Here is a 26,132-nt window from a genome sequence, read left to right as displayed (position 1 = left end):
CCTCCAGTGTGGTCCTATAAATACAAATAGCTCTAAACTAAACAGAGGGCTCTTAATCATCTTAACTTTATGGTGTTTTTTTAATTTTTAATTATTTTTTTTTATAATCATTAACTACCTCTTAAATGTTTCTCTAAACTTATCAACCTTATAGTTTCGTACTTGATCATCAACGACTTCTGCAGCATGAGAAACCTTTTTATCTTTTTCTCTCTCTGACTGTGAACTTCTTAACCAGGGCAAAGGAAATAAAGGACGGCATAAGAGGCAGAGACAACGCCTGGTAAATGTCCTGAAAAGGGTTCTCGACTAAACCTGGAAACTCCATTAATGTCAAGACTAAACAAAAAAAACAACTAACACAGCCGTGTCGCAGACGCTTACCTGACATTAACCTAATATTTGTGTAGAAATAACCGCTTCTAGTTACTAAAATGTAATCAAACACAACTGTGAATTAACACACTGTAAATATTACACTCTAAATTCACTATAAAGAAGGTGGTGCAAATAACTTAAAGCATGCATTTGTCTTAACGTGCTTCGTATTATTTTAAAAGTAATACTTTAACGAATGGGTTGCTCTGTAATTGCTTGGCATTGTTGTCTTCCAGTCCAATGGCGACTGATTTCTGTTTGATACATTTTCTTGTAATAATTATCATTTCTTCCACATCTTAAGACAAATGAAGAGGACCGTCGAGAAGAAGAAGAAGAAGAGGATTTTTATAACGGAGAAGAATACAGTTTCGAGTACGAGGTAGGCAGCTGCTGCAATAAATGACTAATTCATTCACTGCTGGAAACTTCATGTTGAGGCGGAGCTGATGACGTGGGGCTGGTACAGATTTGTAGCGTTGACGTAGCGAGTGCTTCCTTGTTAACAACCCTGTCAAACTCATGTTCCTATCTATTGTTTTCTTTTTAATAGCAGCGTCTCTGGAGATAAAATGTATGTGCCCACATGAATACTGGGGAGAGTTGATTAATGGCACGCCCACTACCTGAATTTAATTATTAAGAATAAATTAGTTTCTGCATAGCAGCCCACTGCATCTGCTGTGCACATCATTTACCGTGAGTGTTTAAAAGTTATGATGAGATGATTTCTCTTCTTGGGAACAGGAAGAAGTTTCCACAGATGACACCCCGGTCTCTCAGGAGACACGAGACAGCAGACAGGTAGATTTGCTTCAAACAGAATGCTCTCATCTGTTTCAGCTGGTTTTGATATAAATGTTTTGATTTATTTTTAATGTAAAATATGTTCAACGTTGCTTTTTTTTTTGTTTGTTTTGTTTAATCATATGCAGCTTGATGTCCAGACAGATGAATTCCCCCGTTCAGCGGTAAGTATTTATTATTCTGCAGCCCAGATGATAACAGAGCTCATTCTGCAGGAGTGTACACTTGATTAAAGGGGAACAAAGGCAGCTGAACTCACATTTGAGTTGCTCTGTTGTACATGAAAACTAATAATCTATTCATGCTGTTTTTTATCTGTGTAGGAGAAACCGCTACCCACGCACAATATTACCCAATTAGAAAGCTCCAGTCGTCCTCTAACGTCCTCCTCAGACAGAGAAACGGATGCACAGGTAAAACTACGCATCATCCGTAATAGATTTAGCACAGGTCTTTCACCCTATCTAACAGAAATGTCCTTTCTTTCTCCCTATTTACAAAAGTATTATTTAGAAACAGTAACTTAAAATGCAGCCAAGCCCTTTTGCTCTTTGTTCGATAAAGAGACCGTAGATCTTAGATGTCTGCTACATTAAAGACAAGCTCAAACAATGTTGATTAAGGTCGTCATCGCCAGGTAAATCTTGGATTTGGCAGCATACAGGAGTTTTAAAGATGCAGTGTGTGGTGACATTCCCATGCAGCTTCAATCTAAGCGATGCATTTAGCTGCAATGTATGCAAACACTTGTAGTATGTGTGACCTCTGGCGTGGAAACAAGGATGCATGCAAGAACTAGCTCTACAAATATGCAGAGGGATTTATAAAATCTAAATGCAGTAATGTTTAGAAGAAATAAAGGATTGTTCCAAGACAACGACACATGATTTAGGTAGAGACGATAAGTCCTCTCTCTAGCTTTAATATACCAGTACACCCATTTAGTATGTCACACATATAACGTGGTTGGAGTCACAGTGATGAGTTCAAGTGTACCTGACCTCATTTAAACTAAGATATTATCATTAATTAATTCATTTTCTGTAACCGCTTGTCCTCTGGAGGGTCGCGGGGCGGCTGGAGCCTATCCCAGCCGTCATCGGGCGAGAGGCGGGGTACACCCTGGACAGGTCGCCAGTCTATCGCAGATATTATCATTGAGGCACTATCAAAATAACCACTTTAGATACATCAAAGGTGGCTGGCTGTGTAAAGTCTGAAACTGATGACACACTTCTATCCTACCTGGCCTGGGACTGCAGATGGAAATTAGCAATTTGCTAAATCTGGTACAGAGTATCTTCTCCCCTGTGATTAATGCATTTTGTACATGGACCCTGTAAGAAATAAACTAAACTAAACTAAACTATTCTGTTATTTCCACATAGACTAGTGGTTTAGATTCAGACTCGTATTTTCTAAGGTCCTCTTTTGACTTTTCTCCACTAGGTCCCGACAACAGCGGGGCCACTATCTCAATCTGTGGATGATATAGATAAGGTACATGGCATGCTTTCTGGAAATACACCACGCTTCACTTTTGTTTGCAGTGACGTTTTCGTTGTCAGTTTCTCATCCGTTTTTTATTGTTGCGACCAGGACGATGTGTCTCTCCCCACTCCTCCCATCGCAACAGAAGACCAAGACAAGGTAGAGTTTATTTTAATTCGTACGGTCTTGAATATCTTAACTCCTTGCATGCCTTGGAATGCAAACCTCCTTTGTTTACACTTAACACGACTGCACTGAAAGTAACCGACAAGTGCTCGGATTAAATGAAGGGTATGCTTCACTGAAGAATTCAATAAACAAACTGACCGAATAAGCACTTGGCATCTTATTGTAAGACTTTTCTCTTTTCTGCTTCCTATGAAAATTTCACCAGTGCAAAACAATGCACATGTTTGTGTAAGGCTAATGTGAAATTCATTTGCAAACAAAGCATGAGACAGGGAAGCATATTTGAGCAGCATGCTTTTAGCATGATTTCTCTGCAGCTTGTCTGAATGGGAATGAACAGACCTTGTAGCATATTGCGAGTATCCAGGAATGATTTACTAATGAGGAAAATTCAAGAGAGTTACTTTTAATACTTTCTCTCGTTTTTTTTTGTTTTGTTTTTTTTAAACAGGAAATTAATTCCCAAGAGACTGAGACTATAGAGTCTTAATCATTCATAAGAAAGCACTACACGGAGAGTGCGAATAAACTGTGAACTGTGGCGAGGAGCCTGATCAACGTTTCATGAGGGGAGACTTCTTTCCACACAGAGACAATCACCCAAACCTATGGCCGAGTTTTAATAGCGGAGCGTCACACTAAATCAGGCGCTTGTATTGAGGCCTGAACGTTGTGTGTCTTTGTGTCTAGACTGTCGTTCGTAAACGCCAGCTTCAACTTAAACCTGTCTGAAACTCCTAATTTATTTATTACACGTATTTCTCTGTAAGCAACAAGCTTTCTCAAACATGTGCCAGCTATTTCAATATGTGTCAAGTTGAAATATTATTTATTGAAACCTGGGCAAAAATGTTGTCTTTATTTACTTCACCGAAATATTTGAGTAAACAAATACTATTACTCAGGATGTAGTGGTACTATAAGCTAATATGTAGCCTGATCCGACACTCTTTTCACTGGTGAAATTTTATTACGCTGTCTGTGTTTAACCTCTCTGTGCATGTATGCTTAAGTAAAAAAAATGTTACAGTAACTTTCTAAGTCCGTGTCTTTCTTTTTGCATCATACACATCATTAACACACAGCCATACAACTACTATTTGTTAAAGAGCATAACAATTGCTTTGCTGCGTTAGCTCATGATGGTTTTGGGGGGACTTGACAGGTGCCTCAACCTCAGTTCAGGGTGAAAAGAGACAGCCCCTGGCCTGACTCCATGGTAAGTGGCACCTAGTGTTGTAGAAGACTAATGAATAATAGTAAAAAATAGCAGTAATTATAATTCTTTTTACTTTTTAGGTGTTCATGCCAGGTGCATCGGGTGGAAGAAATCGCTTTAAGGAGGGACTAAAAGTAATTATTTTGGATATTTCCAAGCTTTAACATTTAAAACTTCATACGTGTGACTTGCATCCAATACAAAATGCAATTTCACTGCCACTGCGGAGCACATGTGAGATTTTCTGCTCATTTTTATTCCAGCACCTGTCCTCTGGAGCTCAGGGTTACAAGAGCTGGCATGTAAGTCTATAAAACCCTACAGACAAAGATCAAGTGTTAAAAATACAATGGTTTGAGACGTAGAATCTGTTTTTCTAGGAGGCAAATCAAGAAAATCCTCACCTTCAAACAAATACCAAAAGGCAGCGGCAAGGAAGAAGAGGGAGATACAGTGATACAGAAAAAGAGATTCAAATAGATGTAAAGGATGGAGGGGAGGACCACACTAAAACTGAAGAAGTGGAAAAAGAAAAAATGCCAGAGCCTGGTCGATTTTATGAGGAGGAGGAGAGGAGTGGAGACTACGACTGGGAGACGGAGGAGGACGTGGATCGGGAGAGAGAAGGGGAGGGGGACGACCTGGAGAGGGAGAGAGAGAAGGAAAGGCTGGAAATGGAGAGAGAGCGAGAGGAGCTGGAGAAGGAGAAGGAGGTCGACCTGGAGCTGGAGAGAGAAAAAAATGAGAGGGGGAGAGCGCCGGAGAGGGAGACGACACAGCCGGAGGGGGGGAGAGACTTGGAGAGGGAGAGGGAGGAATGGGAGAGGAGGAGAGCAGAGATGGAGAGGGGGAGGGTGGGGGATTATGATGAAGAAACTGGGCAACCATACCCATACCCTCCAGAGTATTATTTCCTGAAGGTAAGGACACAACGTTTACAGATTATGATAGTCAAACACTCGTCCTCTTGAAAATATCAGATTTTATAAATGAATCAAATTTTAATAATGAATACTTTTCCCGTCCAACAGGGACACCCAGGCGAAAATGGAAATCCAGGACAAAAGGTGACTACAGATATTTGAAGCATTTTCCAGCAGAGTGCTTCAGTACATTATGTGTTTTCCTGTAAATACAGAATTAGGGAGGTCGCCTCCCTCCTGAAAATCACAACCTGTCATCGCCCATACATGTTTGAGCCAAGAGCCTGTCGGTGAAAAGAGAAAAGAGAGACGACGCAAACTTAGCGCACGCCTCCAAGTGCTGCATGAATCATTTTTAAATCATTCTCCAGGAAATAACTAAAATACCACCAAGAAGATTGCTCCCTTTTTTTGTCAATGAACTAGACATTGAATTTGTTTTCATGGAAAGTTGTTGCCTATTTACAGCGTGAGCCTTGTGATAGGTTTCCCAGCACAGTCTCGTTGGATACTTAGGATAAAAATACTGTCCAGTGCCCCTCATCCAAAAAGCGTACTGTCTGCCTACCTGCTTGGGTGACAGGTTGATTACACACTGCATCTGTGCCCTGGTTATGTTGGTAAGAACTGTTCAGCAGATGTGATTAATCTAACTAATCATGGCCTTGCCACCATAATTCAGCGGTAACAGTACTTTCTGGTTCGGAGGTTACCTCAACCTTCACCTATTGTCCAGATTTACCGAGTCACTGCTGTTGTCACGCCGATTACACTGATTAAAAGTGTTACGCCATCATCCTAAAACTACGAAGCAAGAATGACAGTCGCCGCATGAAATGTTTCCAGCGGTTCATAAAAATATCATGGCTGCTCTCCTGCCTACCCACACTGCATCAGTGGATGACATCAGAGCTGGGGGAGAACGTCTCCCCCCGTCTCGCCTGTCACCGAAGCCGATTGCGTCCAGGTCTTTGATGTCCCCTCTGCTCTACTTCTGTGTGACTGTGAGACGGTAGATTAAAGCAGACATTAATAATTCCCCTTGTTAAACATGCTGACAACTCCTGTTTATTTATTTCAAATTCCTCTGGGTTTGTTGACTTTTTCGCTCTTGAAAAAGATGTGTCATGGTGCTTGGCGTGTCTCTAACTGAGATGTGATCTTTCTGTAAACTTTTCAGGGTGAAATTGGTGAAATGGGACAGAAGGTAAATACATAAAGATCTAGTCGAGTTGAGATTTTAATTTTAGTCACCGTTCAACTTGGCTCTTTTGTTTTATTTCAGGGGGAGCCAGGCATCGGCCACAGAGGACCAGAGGGCCAGGCTGGTCCTCCGGGACAGAAGGTCCAATTTCCCTCCTTTCTCACTCTGGATGCTAAAAAATAAATACACGTAACAGCCACTAAATCAATTAATCCCCAAAGTCTTCCATAACATTTGCTCTGATTGACTTTGTTTCTCATCGCTCTTGTAATTCAGGGAATTTAATTGGCTCAGTGACTCACGCTTTTAATTTGATAAAGACGAGACAGACTTTATTTGAAAGCAATTATTTAAAAGTGATTGAAGAGATGAATCACAAAATTACACGAAACAAGTGACCTATCGTTTTGTTGTTTGTCTTTCGCTCCCCTTTCTGCCTCCTTATCCTCTGACGTTGTGTCACCTCAGGGCGAGCCAGGTGAGCCAGGGCCTCCAGGTGCCCAGGGCATCCAGGGTATCCGTGGTAACGCGGGAATCCAGGGCTCCCCGGGTCTTAGGGGTCCTCCAGGGGACCCAGGAGAGCCAGGAAGAGAGGTACATCGGCATATCTCATCTCACAGGACGCCCTTGAGCACTTTTTGATCTGGGAAAATAAACGCAGTGAAACCAGTCGTTACGTAACTGTGAAAGTGGATTAGCAGGAAGAAACACAGAGACTGTTGTGTCGCTGGGTTTAAAAGAAACAATGCTGCTTAACTTCTCAAATGGTGGTCTGAAGGAGGCTGTTTTGTGTGTGTTGGTTTAGGGTGAACGGGGTAAAAGAGGAAAAAATGGAACACCTGGAGCACCTGGACCTCGAGGGGGACCAGGACCTAACGTAGGGAAATACTCCAAGTGTCTTCTCTTTCTTGTTTCACTTATATATAGATTTGTTTTTCTATCATTTAAGCAATTTGTTTAAAAAAATTGACATGAACTGTGGTTTATTTTTGCTGTCACTGCATCTCCCTGATGAAGGGTATTCCTGGTGTGCCTGGAGTTAAAGGAGACAAGGTACAATTTGGGGAGGAAACCATAAATCCTATTACTGAATGATGACTGAACCTCAATCACATTGTAATATGCTGTTTGTCAGTTAATGTGACTTCATTTTGCCTTTTACCAGGGTGACAGTGTTCCAGGTGAGCCTGGTGCCAGGGGGTTGGCCGGCATCCCCGGGAGAAGGGTGAGCTACATGTCCTCCATACTTTAGTTTATCATGTGTTTAGACTAGGCAAGAAATTTGTCATTCTTAAGTATTTAAGATACTGGGACAAATATAATGTCATTTCATCATTCCTTGAAGGGGAATTACCGTTTTTTTACAACCTGGACCTTATTTCTTGCATAAAATACGATCATTTACTCGCTCATATAACTTTGGTGTCATTTGGAGGCGTTCGGACGATATTTAGATCTGCGTATATCTATATAGTGGAAGTGACTGGGGCACCGAAACGCAGCCTCTAAATATTACATTATCTGCTGTGAAACTCATTAATTTCACCAATATTTTGTTATGATACCCTAGTGCTATTCCCCTTTGAGTCCGAAGTTACCTGTTATTATCATCCGGGGTCTGTATATTGACCTCTGACCTGGATGATGTCATCTCTGAGCGCCGCGTGCACCCGCGACGGTTGCCTTGTTTACCTTTAATTTGCTACTGCTAGTTTTTCGCAATATGGCTGAATATTTTTCCAATTCTGAGGTTGTGGACGACGACTTTGTTTATGATGGACGTCCTTACCGTTTTGAGCCAGTATGAGTATACGGATGAGGAGCTCGTTGAAAGGAGGATGCGGAGCAAAACCGCTGCACGTCCGCGAATAGATAACAGGTAACTCCATACTCAACGGGGAATAGCACTAGCATATCATAACAAAAATATTGGTGAAATGAACGAGTTTCGTGGCAGATAATGCGTTATTTAGAGGCTGCGTTTCGGTGCCCCAGTCACTCCCACTATATGGATATATGCGGATCTAAATATCGTCCGAGCGACTCCAAATAACATCAAAGTTACATGGGTGAGTAAACAGTCGTATTTTATGCCAGAAATAAGGTCCAGGTTGTAAAAAATGGTAATTCCCCTTTTATCAGGCTTTTTTTCATCACTTACTTTGTGCATGTACAAGGTCTGCAAAGTTACGCAAAGGGATTTACTCCTTACGTCTAAACGTCAAGGCTTTTAACACATTAGCACTTAGAACATTTGGTTATGCTGCAAAATGTTTCTTTTCAGGGTGACAAAGGCACTCTAGGTGTTAAAGGGATTCCTGGGCTCATGGTAAGCAACTTTTCAAAACTGTACAATTTTAGCATGAATTTTCATTTAGTAACAAATAACTGACAAAAATCATTGTGTTTTCTTTGCACAAGGGTCCAAAAGGCTTGCGTGGCAGCAAAGGTGAAAAGGTGAGTGTTGATTTCAGCTGATTTCTTGCAAGCAATTGTTTGATATATGACACAATAACTAGATTTACAGCTAGATTGATTATTGCAAATACTCTAACTTTCACTAGTACCACTGACAACAGATGTGGACTCATGTCATCTGTGCCAGCTTCAGACAGCCAGCTGCCAGTATGTTGTAATGGAACTTATCTCGTGAACCGTGCAAATGTTTTTTGCTCTTTTTTGAACTTTTGCATCCCCAAAAGTGTGCTCACCCAAAGGATTGGAAACGAGTGACTGCACATTTTTCCATTTACACGTAAGACCTATGTAATATCTATACACTGCAGTGAACGGAAAGCAGAAAGCATGCAACCGCTGCGAATTTTGAGTTGCTGGAACATGAATGAACTCCACAGCCTCGTCTGACTGCATGCATTTAATCTTTATACACGTGACTCCCTGTTGTGGTTGCGTGCGTCAACGTTGAGATGTGAGGTTGCTCTGAAGAGGCCAACAATGACATTTGAATGTCTAGATGCTAGTTCAGACTCCTTTCATTTCATGGATAGCAATTTCCAATTCATTCTGAAGTGTCAGTAGGTCCAGGTTGTGTTGATGGAAGGGATGTCAGTTGTCAGACTGCCTTCATATTTGTTTGTCCCTTGTCTACTGAAGTGTCACAGCTGAGGTGTTGCTGGATGATTTATTTATCACCTTCAATCCTGTCAAATCCCACTAAACCCTGGTCATGTTATGCACGACAATCTTTGTCATGACATTTTGGTGAAGACGGCTTATGTTTGTCTGGTTTGCAATGTTATATTGAAGCATGAGATATAAAGCAATCTCTATTTATATTGACATGGAATTTAAATAATCATGTTTTGAAAGTGGATTTTAAAGTCTCGTTTCTTTGCAGGGAGACCGTGGGTTACCTGGAGTCAGAGGAGAGAGGGTATGATGATTTTTATGTTGCGCTGTAGGGAAAACCATTTAGCCTTTACACTGATTCAGTACGGTGGAACAAGGTGCAGTATGTTTGCCAACAAGATGCATTATGCAAGAGCAAACAAGAAGTACGCATGATTCACAGCTCTATATATATCTATGTATGCCCATATATATCCACATTAATTGTGTCTTGAATTCACGATTTGATTCCTTGCTGCAGGGGAGTGTGCTTCAGATCCAAGGACCTCGTGGGTTCAAAGGTTCCAAAGGGGATGCGGTAAGATCCTCTTGCCTCTTGCATACCGTATTAATACAACAGTATTTTATCTATTTGTACACACCACCCCTCCACTCAGTTTAATGATTAACAGCAAAGCCAAATCAAAGTCTAGGAATAACGAGGAATAATTCCAAACATGTCTAAAACACACACACAAATATCAAAAAGAACTATGAAGCATTGTGTCTTTGTTTCAGGGGGAGCGGGGTCTACCAGGTTTTGATGGAGATAAAGGGGAGAAGGGTGAGGATGGTCCTCCTGGAGTCAAGGTAATTAATCCTGATACAAACATCTGAGAAACACCAAAAAGTCTTCTTACACATTTGTTTATCAGCAAGAGAAGTTCTCAATCGACCTGATCTCATCCATTGTCATTCGTGCTTTAACTTAATCTCTTTTAATTCATTGAGCTAAAACAAAAACATAAATCCTAGAAAACAAGATTAACTCTAACTAGTTTTAACTATTCTTCACTCTTTACTTGTCAATTTTGAATTAAAAATTTTACCTAATCAGCTGGTTCAGCTCCCCTATGAGCGTCAGATCCATCTGAGACTCTGCTTTCTCTTCCTGAGTCCCAGTTTAAGACTGAAGATGACCTCTCAGCTCTGTAGCTCACTGTCTGAGGATCTATCCCTTTCAGAATCTGTGAATCTTTTCAAAAAATGTATTTCATTATTCATGACGAGCAGTTTTATTGCCAGTCAGCATTATTTTAATTGCCTGATTCTGTCTTGAAATGTTTAAACCTGGCTCCAACATGTGCAGATGTAGAGAGAGACTCGCAAGCTCATGCTGGTTATAGTTAAATCTCATCTTTATAATAAAGTGCGCAGACATTGTCACCAAGAATCCATCTGAAATTGTTTCTCAAAGGGCCTAAAGGGCAATGCAGGCACTAAGGGAGCATTAGGACGGTTTGGAGCACGGGGACCTGTAGGACAGAAGGTAAACATGACATGCATCAACGTTAGTTTTATTCAGTGCTTGCTTTTTGCTTGTTCTGTGTGTGAAAATTTCACTTTGTCCTGCAGGGAGATCCAGGAGAGCCAGGACTCAATGGAGTGATGGTAACGCCCCAAATAAACGGTCACTTGTTTTAAATCTAATACATTTTGGAGGCAAAGTTCATTATTAATTAAAAAGACCAATTTGTTCTGATTTAAGGGTCGTAATGGGGACGATGGAGTGGATGGGGCCAAGGGGGACAAAGGAGACGTAGGACAGCAAGGCCAAAAAGGCAGTCAGGTACAATGAAAAACAATATATAAGCAAGGTAAAATTTATTTATTGTTTTGTTGATTGTATGTTTTTCATTTCACAGGGGGATTCAGGAGAAGCCGGTTTACCAGGAGACGAAGGGGAGAAGGGAGAGAAGGTGGAGGCGGCTATTGTTTCTCACTTCGGTCTCTTTTGGTTGTTTCCTTGAGTCAGCTGATGTTTTACCTTCATTCACAGGGTTTCAGAGGCTTTCCTGGACACGTTGGTAGCCCGGGCTTAGATGGAGAAAAGGTTAGTGCTCTTGTTTAGACCCTGACTTGACCAGAGAAGATTGGATAAAATGTCACAACGTGATGTCTTTGCAAAACAGGGCGATATGGGGTTTCACGGCATATCGGGCATACCCGGACTGAATGGACTCACGGGGCGAAAGGTGAAGTTTGATGTGAACAAATATTGCCCCCCAAAAATGCACAAAAACTCACTTTGTGTGTTTGATAATGTGAAATCTTTAGGGTGAAAAGGGAGATGGAGGTATCAACGGTGCTGATGGTGATCCAGGAGTGAAAGGGGAAAAGGTTTGTAAATTTAACATGTTTTGATTCAATCCTGTGAAAACTTATTTAAAGACAACAGCATAACGTCTTTGTATCTGTGCGTTAATCTACTCTCTTTTGCTTAATTCAGGGTGCAGCAGGCTTCCCGGGTTTCCCAGGGTTTAAAGGGTCAGCAGGAAATCCAGGCAGAGATGGAGATGAGGGACCACCAGGGCCACCAGGAGCCCGTGGGAACCAAGGGTCGAAGGTATAATATTTCTGTTAAACTATACTTGTGCATGAAACTTTATTCTCAACGCTCCACATCAAGTTGTTCTCTTGATCACGACCAACTCATGATAAGAAATAAAAGGTTTTTTCGCACGTTACGCGGGTCATCTCCGCCTGTGTCGGACTCAGATTAGATCCAAATGAACTTGTTAAAACACCAAATTCATGCAGCAGCCTCCAGAATACGCTGACTATGGATAAATACCAGATTCAACAAAACTTCACATAAATAAAAACTATCCCCTTTAAGTTGTGATTCATGAATGAATGACGCAGTTACAATAAATAAATAACTGAGCTACATGTGGCTGCAATAAACCTCCATGACACTACATTAGAGGCTGCTGTAAACACATACAATATATAGGGTACAGTATTTCTCCCCAGGGTAAGATGTTTCCATTAAATTACATATGATGTCAGAGTCTTGAAATAAATCTTCTGCGGTGATTCAGTTTGCATGATCGTGTTCATACCGGATATATTAACAGACTTAAACTGAAGGTCGCTTCACGGGTCAGAACAGGCGCCTGCACACGTACAGCTACACTAAATATTTCCCACTCACTGTTACGCACAAGTACAGTTTCGTACTTTGAAGAAAACCCAAAAAGAGGAGATTTAATGTGACAGAACACAATGAGGATGAGCCGAGCTTGATTACAGTCATCACCGTGTCCGTGCGGGAGAGTGGCAGTGTGCGCTTTGTGTGCTGCAGCAATGGATACAGCAGAGACATGTCCCCAATTAACACACAGACACGCACACAAACACACACAGGTCTATTTCCGTCTGCAGCTTTCAAGTAATATCTTACTCAATTAGCTCCTTTCAGCTACAATTACCAGACTCTCAGTGTTGACAGAGAGTGGCTGGAAACCTCTAATGAGGATATTCCAAGGATGAACCTAATTGGTCTGTCTCTCATACTGTTTTGAAGTAACCGATTGAATTATTTATTTTTTTCTTGTTAGTATTAAAAATATATTTCCTTGCGGGATTTTTGTCAAACAGGGAGACAGGGGAAGAAGAGGCCGATCGAATCCATGTCAGAAGGGACCGCCTGGGACACCAGGACAAAGAGGAAAGAGTGTGAGAATCACGTTTGAACACATTCTAGTATCCACACACGTTTCTTCTCTAAGTACACATATAGTTCAAACACCATGCTTCTATACGTTAAAGATAATTTTCTAACTTATAGGAGGAAACTAATAAAAGTTAGTGTTCTGCAACTGCAGCAGAGAATGAGCTGGTTAACTTTGGCCGTGTCAGGGAAGCAGAAACAAACGCTAACATAATATTTCCTTTGATCTAACAGGGTTAACAAGTGTGATTAAATAAAATTACAAAACCAGATGACACATTGTCACTTATTTGAAGAAACCACGTAACTGTGATTGGCCAACACCAATTTAGACTTCGTTTAAAGCATACATAGAAATGACAATTTTTTTCAGCGGCATATATACATCGATCAGCCACAACATTAAAATCAATGACAGGAGACGTAAATAACATTGACTATCTTGTGACAATTCAATGTTCTGCTGGGAAACTTTTGCATCTTGCATTCCTGTGGGTGTTACTTAGACATGTAGCACCCACCTAGACCAGACCAGGCACCCCCACCCCATAGCAATGACACTCCTTGATGGCAGCAGCCATCCCCAGCAGGATACAACCTGACACAGACGCACACACAAAAACGCTTTAGGAACAACTCAAAAATCATTTTAAAAAAGCACAAGGTGTTCAAATTGATCCTGGTCCACAGAGGGCCCTCCTTTGATGAGTCACAACTGTTTTGGAGGCACAAGGGAGACCTACACAATATTAGGCAGGTGGTCATAATGTTATGCCTGATTGGTGTATCTATAGAGCACATGGCAACTCATCCAGGCTATGGTGAAGGCTCCGTGTAGATTTGTTGCAGAAGAACAAACCAAGCTGAAGGCAATTTCGCTCTTCTCTTTATTAGTCTCATAAACAGTAAATTAATCTTGATAGTAACATTTTTAATCTAAGTAACGTCAAGACTTTTTTTTCTCCAGCATCAACTTTAATTGATCACATTCGTTTAAGGGCTCTGCACGCGCTCACAAAACACTTTTAACTAGAGCTCTGCTCTTGTTGAAGATGGGCAGATCTATGCTGGTTATTACATGAAGATACCAAACTCCCTGCAAGAAAAAAATAAATTAAATCATCTGTATGGGTGTATCACAGAGTCTGCAGGTCCATCTGAATGATTGAACGCTTCTTTGATTATAGAGCAGCGACTTTTTTTATGCATAGGACAATAAATTCCAATAATCTTTTCAATCCAATATAAATGCATAAATATTTCTTCCTATAGGGTACAGTCGGTACTGGAGGAGCAAAAGGCGAGAAAGGAGACCCTGGTCTCTCAGTAGGTCTTCACACTTCAACACAGTCACACACATTTAAAACAGACTGACTGGTCAGCTAAATACTTGTCATTCTCTGTTTCAAGGCTGAAAAAGTGAAGGAGCTCGTCACCCAGGAGGTGGTGGAAAAGTGTGGTAAGGGAGCGTGCGCGCACGTGGGTTGTGGGTGTTATTCGCTTGCACATTTTGAACCCTCTACGGCCAAATGAACGTGTAGACTGGCCTGGATTAGGCCTACATATTGGGAGCGCGTGGTTATTTGTTGTAGAGCTCCCGCGGCAGCGGCACGGCACCCGTGTGTGTCGAGCCATCTGTTATGTTCTCTCACAGGAACACACACCATGGTGCCTGCAACAGAAGAGCCATTCACAAACACGAGACATCCATTAAGAGGAACGCCTCCCCAAGAGTCCACATACAGAATATTTAAAAGATTAACATGTCTGCAACGCACCTTTTTTTTCCCCCCCGGAAGATATTTTGACACAGTAGTAAAGTGATTATTGTGAGTCAAAGCACATTTAAAACTATTCTGAATTTAAACTCCTTTGAACAGGCTTTCAAAGCATTTTCCCGCTGTGTTTTCACCACCGGCAACATACTAATCTATAATTACTCATAAGTGTCAAAGTTATATTTTTATGTGCAGAAGAATTCATTGAATTGATTTCAGCTCAGAATATCAGAGCTTTAATAGCCTATTTACTTCTCAGTGAAAACGATATATCTAATGATACAAGGCTTTTAGTGAGAAGTTTTTTTGCCAGGTTCCCAGAAAAATCCAGGAGGAGGATCTCTACAGCGTATTTAAATATAAAAGAATAACTAAGATGGTGTGAATTTAACCCATAGACTGTATAAAGATGGACGAGGAACTGCTCCTCAAAACTGTAGCCAAAGCAAGTATAGCTCCCCCTGGTGGCTGGCTGCAGTACAGGTCATAAGCTCCACCTCCTCCATGTTAGTGGATAGTTAGTTATTTGACGCTATAGAAACAGGATGTGACATAATCCAACATTTCTTTGTAACTGGTGGAGGTAGAGCAGAGCGCAGTATTAATTAAATGAAAACGTGAGTGAGTCAGGAGGAAGTGTGGTTGGATCATCGATATCGCGGCTACGCATGACTCCATTCTTGGACCGTACTACACAGACTCTGGCTCCAAAGTCGCAAGATGGCGCTGCCCGTATCCCCTTGAAATTTGAGTCAATTTGGCCAATGCAAGGAAATGTTGACACGTAGTCCATATTTATATACAGTCTATGCTTTAACCCCAAATAAGAAAAACACACAGAGTTGGCGGTCAGGTGTGTCGTCACCATCCCCCTTCGTTATAGGTAGTTCTTGGACGTCGGTTTGGTGTTTTTGGGCCTTAAGTGTGTGTCTCTTCACTGTATCGTTGCAGGGTTGGAATATAAGTCCATGGTAAAGTCCGTGGATGCAGACGCAACAACCGCAGAGGCCGAGAACAAAAATGAGCCAGAAGATGTGGTGAAGTCTTCTGCCCGTGACCCCCATGAACAAGAAGAAGGGATAGAAGAAGCAGGTGGAGAAGCGAAAATTACAAGTCCAGCTCCTTTGAGTTTTGGAGACAAGAGGTCACAACAAAACCGCACTGGTAAAAAAAACAAAAAACAATTACCAACAGAAGTGCCCATGGCCAAACACACAGATGCTTTAGATAGAGTGTGACTAAATGGCTGCGATATATCACACTATATGTGGAGCAGCTGTGATGCAGGCAATTAGATTTCTGTCTAAGATTATGATGATGGCTGTGACGTACTGTAACGTGGTACTGCTGAACAAAGTGTTTTCTTTTTGGTATACCAGAGCAACAATCTGATTTAATTTACAGTATAAGAGGGAGATTAGGTAAACACTGTGGTAGAAAACAGTCAAAGTTAAACCCTCTATCTCTGCAACTATCCAAAAAAGGCAAAATATAAGAACCAAAGAGAACCAAAGCATGGTGTACTGTGAATAGGGTACTGCTCTAACTGAGGCCATCATCAGTACAAAGTCAAAATAGCAGCCAGAAAGTTAAAAAAAAAGAAAAAAGAAAAAAGGGTCAGCGTGTACTAATAAATCACATGTCATGAAGCTCATTAGCAAACACAGCCCCGGGCAGGAATCGCTTTCTGCATCACAAATTATTGTAATTCTTGCTTCAGGTAAACAAACCAGACAACTAATCAAAGCGTGAGGCTGTCATTGCCCGGTGTCAATGTCGGCCTGTCTATTTATAAATTACAATAATTAGGCGTATAAAAGTGACATTTAGCTCATTCTGTGTTCATAATCGTGAATGTGCAGTGGAACCGTTTAATCTTTACACTTTAATTTGGAGACTTTAAAGGAATGTAATAGAAAATTGCACTGTCTAAGCTTCAGTGTTGAGTTCTTTATACCTCAGAAAGTAAGGTGCCCAGTGATCAGTATGCTTGTATTAACTAACCCCACTTGAAAAGCTCATCTTAATTCTTCTTGTTCCTGAGACAGTTACCTTAAAGGACAGTGTGTAGGATTTAGTGACATCTAGTGGTGACATTGCAGATTGCAGTCAACTGATTTTTGGCAGCTCAACATGGTGGAAAAGGTCCTGCTCCCCGTTCCCTTTTGAGGGGTGCATCTTAAGCAAAAAGACAACCATTTTCTTTTGATTATCGTAATAATGTTACCCAAAAGTTTTCTGAAGAGCGGTTTTGAAGCTCACTCTGGTGCCTCTGGACGACCTAATTCAAGGCTCAAAGAGGTGGAGCGTGGGTGGAGTTGAGGTGGGCAGGTGACACTTACACGGGTACCTAGCAAGTCGTGAAGGCACCCACCTGTCGCTCAAATTGACCACAGCTTTAATTATGCATAGCTTTAAGCCTTAACGCAATTTAAACACGTGAGTTACATAAAAAATCACCCCCATAAAAGAAATTAGCTACAGAGACCAAAACATTTTTTTTTTTGTACCAAGATATAGAGTTGGGCAGTTTAAAGGGGAATCACCGTTTTTTACAACCTGGACCTTATTTCTGGCATAAAATACAATCGTTTACTCACCCATATAACTTTGGTGTCATTTGGAGTTGTTCGTCAGATATTTAGTTCCGCATATATCCATATAGTGGGAGTGAGTGGGGCACCGAAACGCAGCCTCTAAATAACTCATTATCTGCCACGAAACTCATTAAGTTCACCAATATTTTGTTATGATACACTCGTGCTATTCCCCGTCATTTTCAGATCCAGCCTCAAGTGGCCATTTTAGGAACTGCAGTTTTTGGTTCTTCAGTTTTAGCTTCATTTCTTTAGATCCAGAGTTTGTTGCTTTGTAACGCTTTAGCAATAAAACGTATATTGTATTCCTTTTCTGCCGATAGATTCTTTTAAATCCACATACTAGACCTTTAAACACTGAACTCTATCAAGTTAGATTTACTTGTGTAGAAGTTTAAAAGGTCAGGGGCTAAAAATGCTTTTTATGAAATTACTATAGCAAAGGCAGTGGCGTTTCCTTTGCCCGAAACTTTTGAGTTCCACATTTAATCTATACTACGGTTTTAATGCTTTTTAAAGTCGTTATGGCCAAGTTGCAAGTAGTTATCACTACAACAATTACAGAGCATCATTTGGACTCATGCTTCTGACCGCCTGTTCAAATCCGTGGACTCATCAGGAAGGATCCCCCAGCGGGATCCTTCTCATCCATGAGCAAAGCCTTTTCTATCAGATCTATATATATATAGCCATTTTCTGTACAAGGTGTATTTCTTGATCTAATTTTCTCCGTCTCAACTGCTCACTTTCTGAATATAATATTAGTGATGACGTTTGATCAAATTAGATGAAAAGAAACAAAGATCTAAAAAAAGTTGCTCTTTCCAGCTCTGTCAATAATTTTTAATGATACTTTTTTTTGGATTTCCCCTTTCATTCCTTGCTCTAATGTTTTTGTAATGTCTATGAATAGATACTCCAGCTCTCACCTACACGCTCATTTGGATTTAAGATGAGTCAAAACGCTGCTGGCACAAGTCTCGGTCCAGTTAACGTGGTTCCCTCTTGGTCTCTGATGGTTGAATCCACTGAAATGTGAAACTCCTAATTGGTTTTGTTTCTGGCTCCAGATTCTGATGAGGGAGGGACTGTGAAGTGGGGACAGAGAAAGAAAAGAAGGGTATTTGGAACAAACACTGCTGGTGAGTGGCCAAGATAACTGATATTTCTTCTTATCTTTCACCCCCTCCCCTCTGTTTTTTTCCCCTTGTTTACTTGCTCTGTATATCGAAACGTCTGTTCTCGTCGGTTTCTCTGTTATTTTCATATCAACTGTGAGTAATTAGTTGAAATTATCTAGAGTACAAGGTGGGGGAGAAAGATAAAACCAGAACTTAATCCACCGGATGTTTGAGGTTTTTAGGCAGTTTATAAAAATAGAACATGTTGTGTAAAATGAAGAATATAGTCACTAAATCTACTGTTTGCATGACTTAGAGACATTCACTTCCATGCAAAGAGTGGTATCTCTGTGTTAAAAATAAAAATGTTTGCAGTTGGTCCCAATTGACCAAGAACAGCATACCCAGAAAGCACAAAATGGCCACAATGTAAACCTGCAGGGCAGCTGCACTCATCATCTCTAAAACAGCTTGCTTTTGCCGCTGACAGGCTCAGACAGTTATTAAAAGTGACTGACAACATTATGGAAAGGATCCCCGCAGATATATTAGTCTCGAACATGTAGCAGACATTTTGCTCAAGGCGAAAAACTCACATTAAAATCGTATGGGAGGAAGACGCTGCTGTCTTTGTAGGAGGACGGCAGAGAGAGAGACATCCTTTGAAGAGCTGAGTAGCGTTACAGAGCTGGAGTACAGAAAGTGTGGCTTACTGTCATCTAAAAGATGAATGAAAGGAAAGGTTTGCATATTTTCTAACTGTTAAAGGTTATGCAACTCTATGCAAAACTGTGACCCATTATCTTAAGAGGACAAGGACGTCCCGTAGTTGCTGCTAGCTGTGCAACAAATAGTACAATGGCACACTGAACTTTGAACCTGCAGATGAAGCTAAAGCTAAAAGTGGAACCATCCCCAGCACAGCAAGATAACAACAGATTACAGTCAGTTGGTGGCAAAAAACAACCAGTTTTAGATTTAGATGTGGATAACTGGGCCATTCTTTGTCATTCTTTAACAGTTTACCGATTTAAAGCTGTACTCTGAAATATATGGGAAAATAAAGATTTAAATTAACCCTCCATTTATGTTTCCCAACCTAAGAACTAACCCTAAGACAGATATGAAGTCTGACAGTTAAAGGGGAACTGCAGCTTTTTACAACCTGGAACTTATTTCTGGCATAAAATACGATCGTTTACTCACCCATATAACTTTTGTGTAATTTGTAGCCATTCAGGAGATATTTAGATCTGTGTATATCCATATAGTGGGAGTGACTGGGGCACCGAAACGCAGCCTCTAAATAACGCATTATCTGCCGTGAAACTCGTTCATTTCACCAATATTTTGTTATTGTACGCTAGTGCTATTCCCCGTTGAGTCTGGAGTTAACTGTTATCATCATCCGGGGTCTGTAGATAGACCTACAGACCTACAGCCATGTTGCAAAAAACTAGCAGTGGCAAATTACAGGTAAACAAGCCGACCGTTGCGGGTGTGCGCGGCCCTCAGAGATGACATCATCCAGGTCAGAAGACATCATCCGGGGTCAGCATTGATGAAATGAACGAGTTTCGTGGCACAAAATGCATTATTTAGAGGCTGTGTTTCGGTGCCCCAGTCACTCCCACTATATGGATATAAGCAGATCTAAATATCTCCCAAACAACTACAAATTACACTAAAGTTATATGGGTGAGTAAACGATCGTATTTCATGCCAGAAATAAGGTCCAGGTTGTAAAATCAGTAGTTCCCCTTTAAATTACCAACCATCTAGAGTATACTAGACCAGTTAAACAAGCATTAAGTCATATCCTTTCTAACAAGTTCCCACTATTGATGACTCTCTTTAGCCTAGCTTAGCACAAAGACTGAAAACCGAAATATTAGCTTCCTTCAAAAGTTTACTGGTTCTCCAAATAATCTTATTTATCTGCTAGCCAGTGACTAATCTTTCTAGGGGTTGTTGTTTCAGTCAGTTGCAGAAGTCAAAGAGGACTGTGCAGTGAAAGCTAACTGTTGTGTTATGTGATAAATACACACATAGTGTAATGAAAACTGTCGTCACTTGAACTCACTTGTGTTGGAGGAAGTTATGTGCACGCTAGTGTCCTCAAGTGGTATCCATAGGTACTTTTTAGTGTGTGAAAGACTCCATCACTCAGGTTTAGTCGAGACCTCCTCAACACAATAAAAGCATTTCCTCCCATTGCTTGTGTTTTCTGCAGCATCTTAGCACAGTTTTTTTTTTTTTTTTAACATATTTCTCTCGTACCGCACATGTCGTTTCAGTAACGGACCGCTGCCTGGAGCCGATGTTAGAGGGGACCTGTTCAGATTATGTTCTGCTCTGGTACTTCCACGCCCGATCGGGGGAATGCAGGCCGTTTGTGTACAGCGGCTGTGGTGGAAACCAAAACCGATTCTCCTCCAGACAAGAGTGCGAGAGTTGGTGTGTGAAGGAGCGACGAGGTAGGGGGAATCAGATCAGGATCAGGGAAAGGGGTTTTCGATAACTCACATGTGTCATAATGATAAAATCCTTATTTACTCTTCCACAGCTGAACCTTGAGGATGAATCCAGCAACCCCGAAACAAGATACTCATCTTTTGTACATAAGTGTGTAAAATGTGACTGTTTTGCGTTTTGTGTTGCTGTTATTTATACATTTTTATTACACCTGCTGTTTCTTGCTTTATACTGTACATGCACAAATCTAAATGTGAATGATCGAAACGTGTGATTATATATGTGTCTGCTAATTTTACACCTGGCATTTGAATTAAATCTCTCCTAACGTTCATGCTTTGTCTTTGTCATGCTTATCTCTTTACATAACAGTCACCTTCTTATGTTTTGGGAATAGCCTTACATCCTGTGATCTGCGAAAATAAGAAGCTGGTGGCTGACTGCCTGCTGCCTCCTCCACCACTACATATGCTCCTTTGGCAGGGGGTGTTATGGGTCAGGCTGGGAGCCAGATGAGGGGCCAACAGGGGCCCAGTGAGGGAGCTCACGCAGGGACTGTTTTAGAGGACTCTCCATCAGACCAGCTCAGCAGTAGCAGGGGATTCCTACGTGGGTGTTGATGCGGGGGCATAACACACACTGAAGGTTTTTCTCTGGCACTTTAACATATTAAGATGCACGACTCAAAGAGGATGCTGTAGTATTGTTTTTTTTTAGCTGGGACCTTGCCCCCATGTCAGCGATTCTCTCACATATCTAATCAGACTAAAAATAGTCACCTCAAACTGACAGAGCAGTGTTTTACAAACAAGCCTCTAGAGGCTTCATTCATATTAGTCACGATTCTGCGCTGTAATGTACTCCCACATGCTAGGAAGCTTCAGAGATCTCCAAGATAATGTTGAGCTGTCAAATAATATGAAGAAATCTAGTTATGATTAAGACAATCGTACTTATTTCCCAGGCAAAATGAGCTAGAGGAGGAGAGGAACAATAAGAAAAAGAAACCCAATTAAAGACCAAACTTGTTGTGTTCATTTATAGTGGACAGTGGACAGCTGTTTGTATCTAAAGCTTTAAGAGCTAAATTAACCGTGTGCTAACTTGACACATTGCTGCATTACATCAAAGAATAGCTTCTTCATGTTCACCTCAGGTAGCAATACAACCAGTAACCACTAGATGGCTGCTATTTATCAGTTCAGCACATGGAACGTTTATAAATATGGACAATGTGTCTCCACTTCCTTGCGTTGGCCAAACTGATGGTATTTTCCCGGGGATACGGGCGGCGCCATCTTGCAAGTTTGGAGCCAGAGTCTGCTCAGTACGGTCCTAGAGTGGAGCCACGGTATCAATGACCCGACCACACTTCCTCCAGACTCACTCACATTTGCGTTTGATTAACACTAAGCTCTGCTCTACCTCCACCCGTTACCACGAAATGTTGGATTATGCACTGAAAATTTTTATAACTCTCACGGCCCCACGGGACCGCTTTACGGAGTGGTTGGTATGGCAACTGGTGGTCGCCATTATGTCACATCCTATTTCTGTAGCGTCAAATAAGTAACTAAAACGGAACTTATCCAAAAAATTGGCACTTGAACATTCATCAACATTATATTAACTACCTAAAATGACAGAAACCATCCTTGGGAGAAAACAAATATATATATATTTAGTCGTGTATTTTAGTGTTTTAGTTTGGCCTTAGTCCCGCCCACTAACATGAAGGGGGTGGAGCTTATGACCTATACTGCAGCCAGCCACCAGGGGGAGCTCTACTTGCTTTGGCTTCACTTTTGAGGAGCAGTTCCGCCGTCTATTGTTATACAGTCTATGGTTCAGCATCACTGGATGTAAAGGCAACTACTTTAGAATGAATGACTCCTCACAATCGTCTGATTCGGTTCATCTAATCTGACTAATCTCACATTATGCATATATTTCGGTTGTCAAAATGATCAGCTTCCCTGTCTAACCCCCATCTCCATGGAAAGCATGTCTTGATCACCAGATAACCTGCAGTCACAGCGAGTAGTTACATTTCGTTTAGGGCAAGCCCTCCAGGGACTAATTCAGACTGCATTGCAGCGTCTGTATTTCTGAAGAAACTACGTTAACATGACACTCTTTGATAACAATCTGGGCCATTTGCAGCCATATTGAAATCGTCCAAACAGAGGGGCCAGTTATATTGGATTGTACAACAATGACAGTCACTGACAGCTATAGCCATACACTGTGGTTGAATAAGGAACAAAAGATCCCTTCTCTTTCTACCTTTGATGGACCTTTGCCCAAATGGAGAAACCACCACTGGTGAAAATATGACACCTAAAGTTATAACACAAGCCAATAATAATCCCAATGCAAATTTAGCCTGCGCCTCCAAAACAAAATGAACAAAAAGAAAAGACGTGCACTCAACCATATAATACAACACAATACAATCAAAGTAAATGTTCTATGTGGTCAATAAGCCATCACGTTCATCTGAGCACAATTGTTACTGTAGAGAAACAGAGGAGCTCCTTGTAACTGACAACAACAGCATCGTCTTAATAAACGTGTAATTCTTCCACTGAAGTTGAAGGTGGGCATGTAATCCCATTTCAGAGATCAATTGCAGAGGGAGCGGGAGTGGGAGGACATCTCATTGCATAGAGTGTCACAGAATGTGATTACCCCGGCTGTGAGGACTTACATTCACTTAATGAAGTTGAATGAAGTTGCTCATTAGAGCTTGACCCAACGCCCTTTGATGCTCTCTCTTCTTTTTTACATCGTAACGCGCGTCGCTGCAGGTGGTTTCCATGATGTGTGTTGCGTGCACGCTCAGTGTTTCAATTAAAAACACAACGTTGTCCAGATTTATTTTCTCCTCGTCATGCACGGTGGTGGGTCGGTCGCTCATTTGAGTTCTTTTCTTGGACGTGAAAGGACAAATCTGACCAGAACTGACCAGAAAACTAATTAATAAGCACACCTTCCACTGTTTTTATAACAGAGATGATACAGGTATATACATTCCCCTGCAAACGTACTGCAACAGTGAGGCAAATTTCTTTATTTTTGCTCTAGACTGAAAACATCAGAGCCATTGCCAACTGTTTGAAATGTCAAATGTCCTGAAGAAGAAAGAAACCACTGGTGTACTAAGTAACAGGCATCAAACAGGGGAGACCAAGGAAAACAACAGCAGTTGACAGCAAAAAAAAAATTGTGAGAGCTGTAAAGAAAGACCCTAAAACAACTGTTAGTGACGTCAGCAGCAACCTTCAGAGGCCAGGAGTGAAGGTATCACAATCTACTATTCGCAAAAGTCCAGAAGCTACGGCAGAAGATGCAAACCACTCATTAGCAAGAACAACAGGAAGGCCAGGGACAAAGTACAGAGACAAGCCTCAAACATTCTGGGACAAAGTTTTATGGACTGATGAGACGAAGTGATGGAAAGACTGAAGTTTGGAGAACAAAAAGGATTCATTGATGATGTAACACATCATGGCAGCAGCAAAATGAACTCAGAACTCAGAAGTCTACCCATTTAAAAAAAAAAATGAAACCGAACTGATTGGGAGATCATACATCATGGAGCAGGATAATGACCCAAAACAACAAAGGAGTTCATTGGGAGCAAAAGGTGGTTGGTTTTAGACTAGCCAAGTCAGTCTCCAGACTTAAAGAAGAGACTGAAGGGAGTAACCCCCCAAAACAAACAACAACTGAAAGCATACAAAGGATTTGCAACTAAATACTGAGTCTCATTCACTTTAATTTATTTTAAGTTTAAGTTTATGTTCCAGTACTTTTGCTCGCCTAAAATATTTGGCGTTCTGTTACAAATGATGTCATGTCTTAAGTCGTGTATCAGATCCAGATGTAAATACCCATATTCACATCTGTCTCGTATTCTTCTTTTGACGTCAAACCCAAATGTTTTCGGTCTGCAGCAATAATAAAGGAATTTGCTTCACTGTTCCAATACTGTTGGTGTTATTAAACTATTTGCTTTGCTTTGGTTTTCAGATTAGCTCTTATCCTTGATTGGTTTTTGCTTCGCTCTTTAGCTCATCAAGACTCTTCATCTTGCCCAGTTTTAATGAAGTTGATGGTTTTGTGGTGTGACAGCCAATGATTCAAATGTCTTCATCTCCTGGATGGAAGTGGAAATGTCTGGTATGGATCTTCTCTTTGCTTTGCCATCACATTCGTTAAGCAGTGCAGCCACCACTAATTTACAGACTAAGATATTTCTTAATTTCAAATGAACAGTCATTTCACAACCTAATAATATATATTTTCAGTTTAGATATAGTATGAGAGAGAAACGCATCAGATCCACACTACTGACAAGCCTGAAACAGCAAATGTGTGAGTGGGAGCTGTCCGTGGTGCTGAATAAGTACAAAGCTGCCATTAAACATTCAAACTCTCTAGCTGGCTGTCACTTTAAGGTTTAATCCTCCAAACACATTCATAAACATCTCAACCGCATGGAAAACTAAAAATAAAACTTTGAGTTCTTCGTGTTCGTGATGTCTCGTGTCCACCAACAGGAGGTCACAACTTCTTCTTTTTTGTTACCGCTACATCACCGCCTCGCAGCCAATGGGCTGGCTCAGAGCACACCAAAATGTCAACCGGATGACGTTGTTGCTGGCGTAGGGCTGCAGTTTGATGGCTCCTACTAAATGAATGCAGTGGGAATGGACGAGCAAGACACACTGCCGGTCAGACGGTGCGCACTGTTGACCTTCTTCACACGGCGTCAGGATTTCTTATCAGAATCTCACCTGAGGAGGATTTCTGCTTGTTGGCTTTTCTTTGCAGGGACACGCGCTGGTTGCTCTCTTTAACTGGTATTCTTTATTATAGGACACGAGTGGTGAGTTGCACAAAAATCGCCTGTTTTCCACTTTTTTTTTCTGAACTTCTTTGTGTAAACACTGTTTCTGGAGACAAGGGCTTTGCTTGTTCTGAATAACTGAACTTAAAACAACATTTTAAACTCTTAAAATCAGTTTTTTAAGAAGAGAAGATGGAGTTAAAATTGGTTTTCGGTGTGGGTTTAGATTTAAAACATCCACTTCATTCCCATCGCCTGCTTTAAGTAACTATAGAAAATAAAATATATTA

The 26,132-nt window shown here is 41.1% G+C and overlaps 1 protein-coding gene across 1 annotated transcript in view; it reads left to right on the top strand.

Annotated features, from left to right (window-relative positions):
• col7a1l (collagen type VII alpha 1-like) overlaps positions 1-22,818 on the top strand; it is a 60,843-nt gene extending 38,025 nt beyond the window's left edge. The window contains exons 72-108 of the mRNA XM_084575318.1: positions 239-283; positions 683-760; positions 1,126-1,182; positions 1,314-1,349; positions 1,509-1,598; positions 2,635-2,685; positions 2,785-2,835; positions 4,031-4,084; positions 4,165-4,218; positions 4,348-4,386; positions 4,465-5,004; positions 5,116-5,151; positions 6,188-6,214; positions 6,293-6,352; positions 6,680-6,805; positions 7,017-7,088; positions 7,229-7,264; positions 7,377-7,436; positions 8,496-8,540; positions 8,633-8,668; positions 9,570-9,605; positions 9,822-9,878; positions 10,079-10,150; positions 10,758-10,829; positions 10,916-10,951; positions 11,049-11,129; positions 11,206-11,259; positions 11,340-11,393; positions 11,473-11,535; positions 11,618-11,680; positions 11,790-11,906; positions 12,944-13,021; positions 14,289-14,342; positions 14,427-14,475; positions 15,746-15,958; positions 18,462-18,533; positions 20,810-22,818. Coding sequence (XP_084431444.1) covers positions 239-283; positions 683-760; positions 1,126-1,182; positions 1,314-1,349; positions 1,509-1,598; positions 2,635-2,685; positions 2,785-2,835; positions 4,031-4,084; positions 4,165-4,218; positions 4,348-4,386; positions 4,465-5,004; positions 5,116-5,151; positions 6,188-6,214; positions 6,293-6,352; positions 6,680-6,805; positions 7,017-7,088; positions 7,229-7,264; positions 7,377-7,436; positions 8,496-8,540; positions 8,633-8,668; positions 9,570-9,605; positions 9,822-9,878; positions 10,079-10,150; positions 10,758-10,829; positions 10,916-10,951; positions 11,049-11,129; positions 11,206-11,259; positions 11,340-11,393; positions 11,473-11,535; positions 11,618-11,680; positions 11,790-11,906; positions 12,944-13,021; positions 14,289-14,342; positions 14,427-14,475; positions 15,746-15,958; positions 18,462-18,533; positions 20,810-21,033 — 2,988 coding nt within the window. The 3' untranslated portion in view covers positions 21,034-22,818. The remainder of the gene's footprint in view (positions 1-238; positions 284-682; positions 761-1,125; positions 1,183-1,313; positions 1,350-1,508; positions 1,599-2,634; positions 2,686-2,784; positions 2,836-4,030; positions 4,085-4,164; positions 4,219-4,347; positions 4,387-4,464; positions 5,005-5,115; positions 5,152-6,187; positions 6,215-6,292; positions 6,353-6,679; positions 6,806-7,016; positions 7,089-7,228; positions 7,265-7,376; positions 7,437-8,495; positions 8,541-8,632; positions 8,669-9,569; positions 9,606-9,821; positions 9,879-10,078; positions 10,151-10,757; positions 10,830-10,915; positions 10,952-11,048; positions 11,130-11,205; positions 11,260-11,339; positions 11,394-11,472; positions 11,536-11,617; positions 11,681-11,789; positions 11,907-12,943; positions 13,022-14,288; positions 14,343-14,426; positions 14,476-15,745; positions 15,959-18,461; positions 18,534-20,809) is intronic.
• The last annotated feature ends 3,314 nt before the right edge of the window (positions 22,819-26,132 follow it).

Source organism: Chelon labrosus, assembly GCF_963514085.1.
Source record: "Chelon labrosus genome assembly, contig: SCAFFOLD_79, whole genome shotgun sequence".
NCBI classification, from domain to species: Eukaryota; Metazoa; Chordata; class Actinopteri; order Mugiliformes; family Mugilidae; genus Chelon; species Chelon labrosus.
This window is presented reverse-complemented; position numbering and strand designations above follow the sequence as displayed.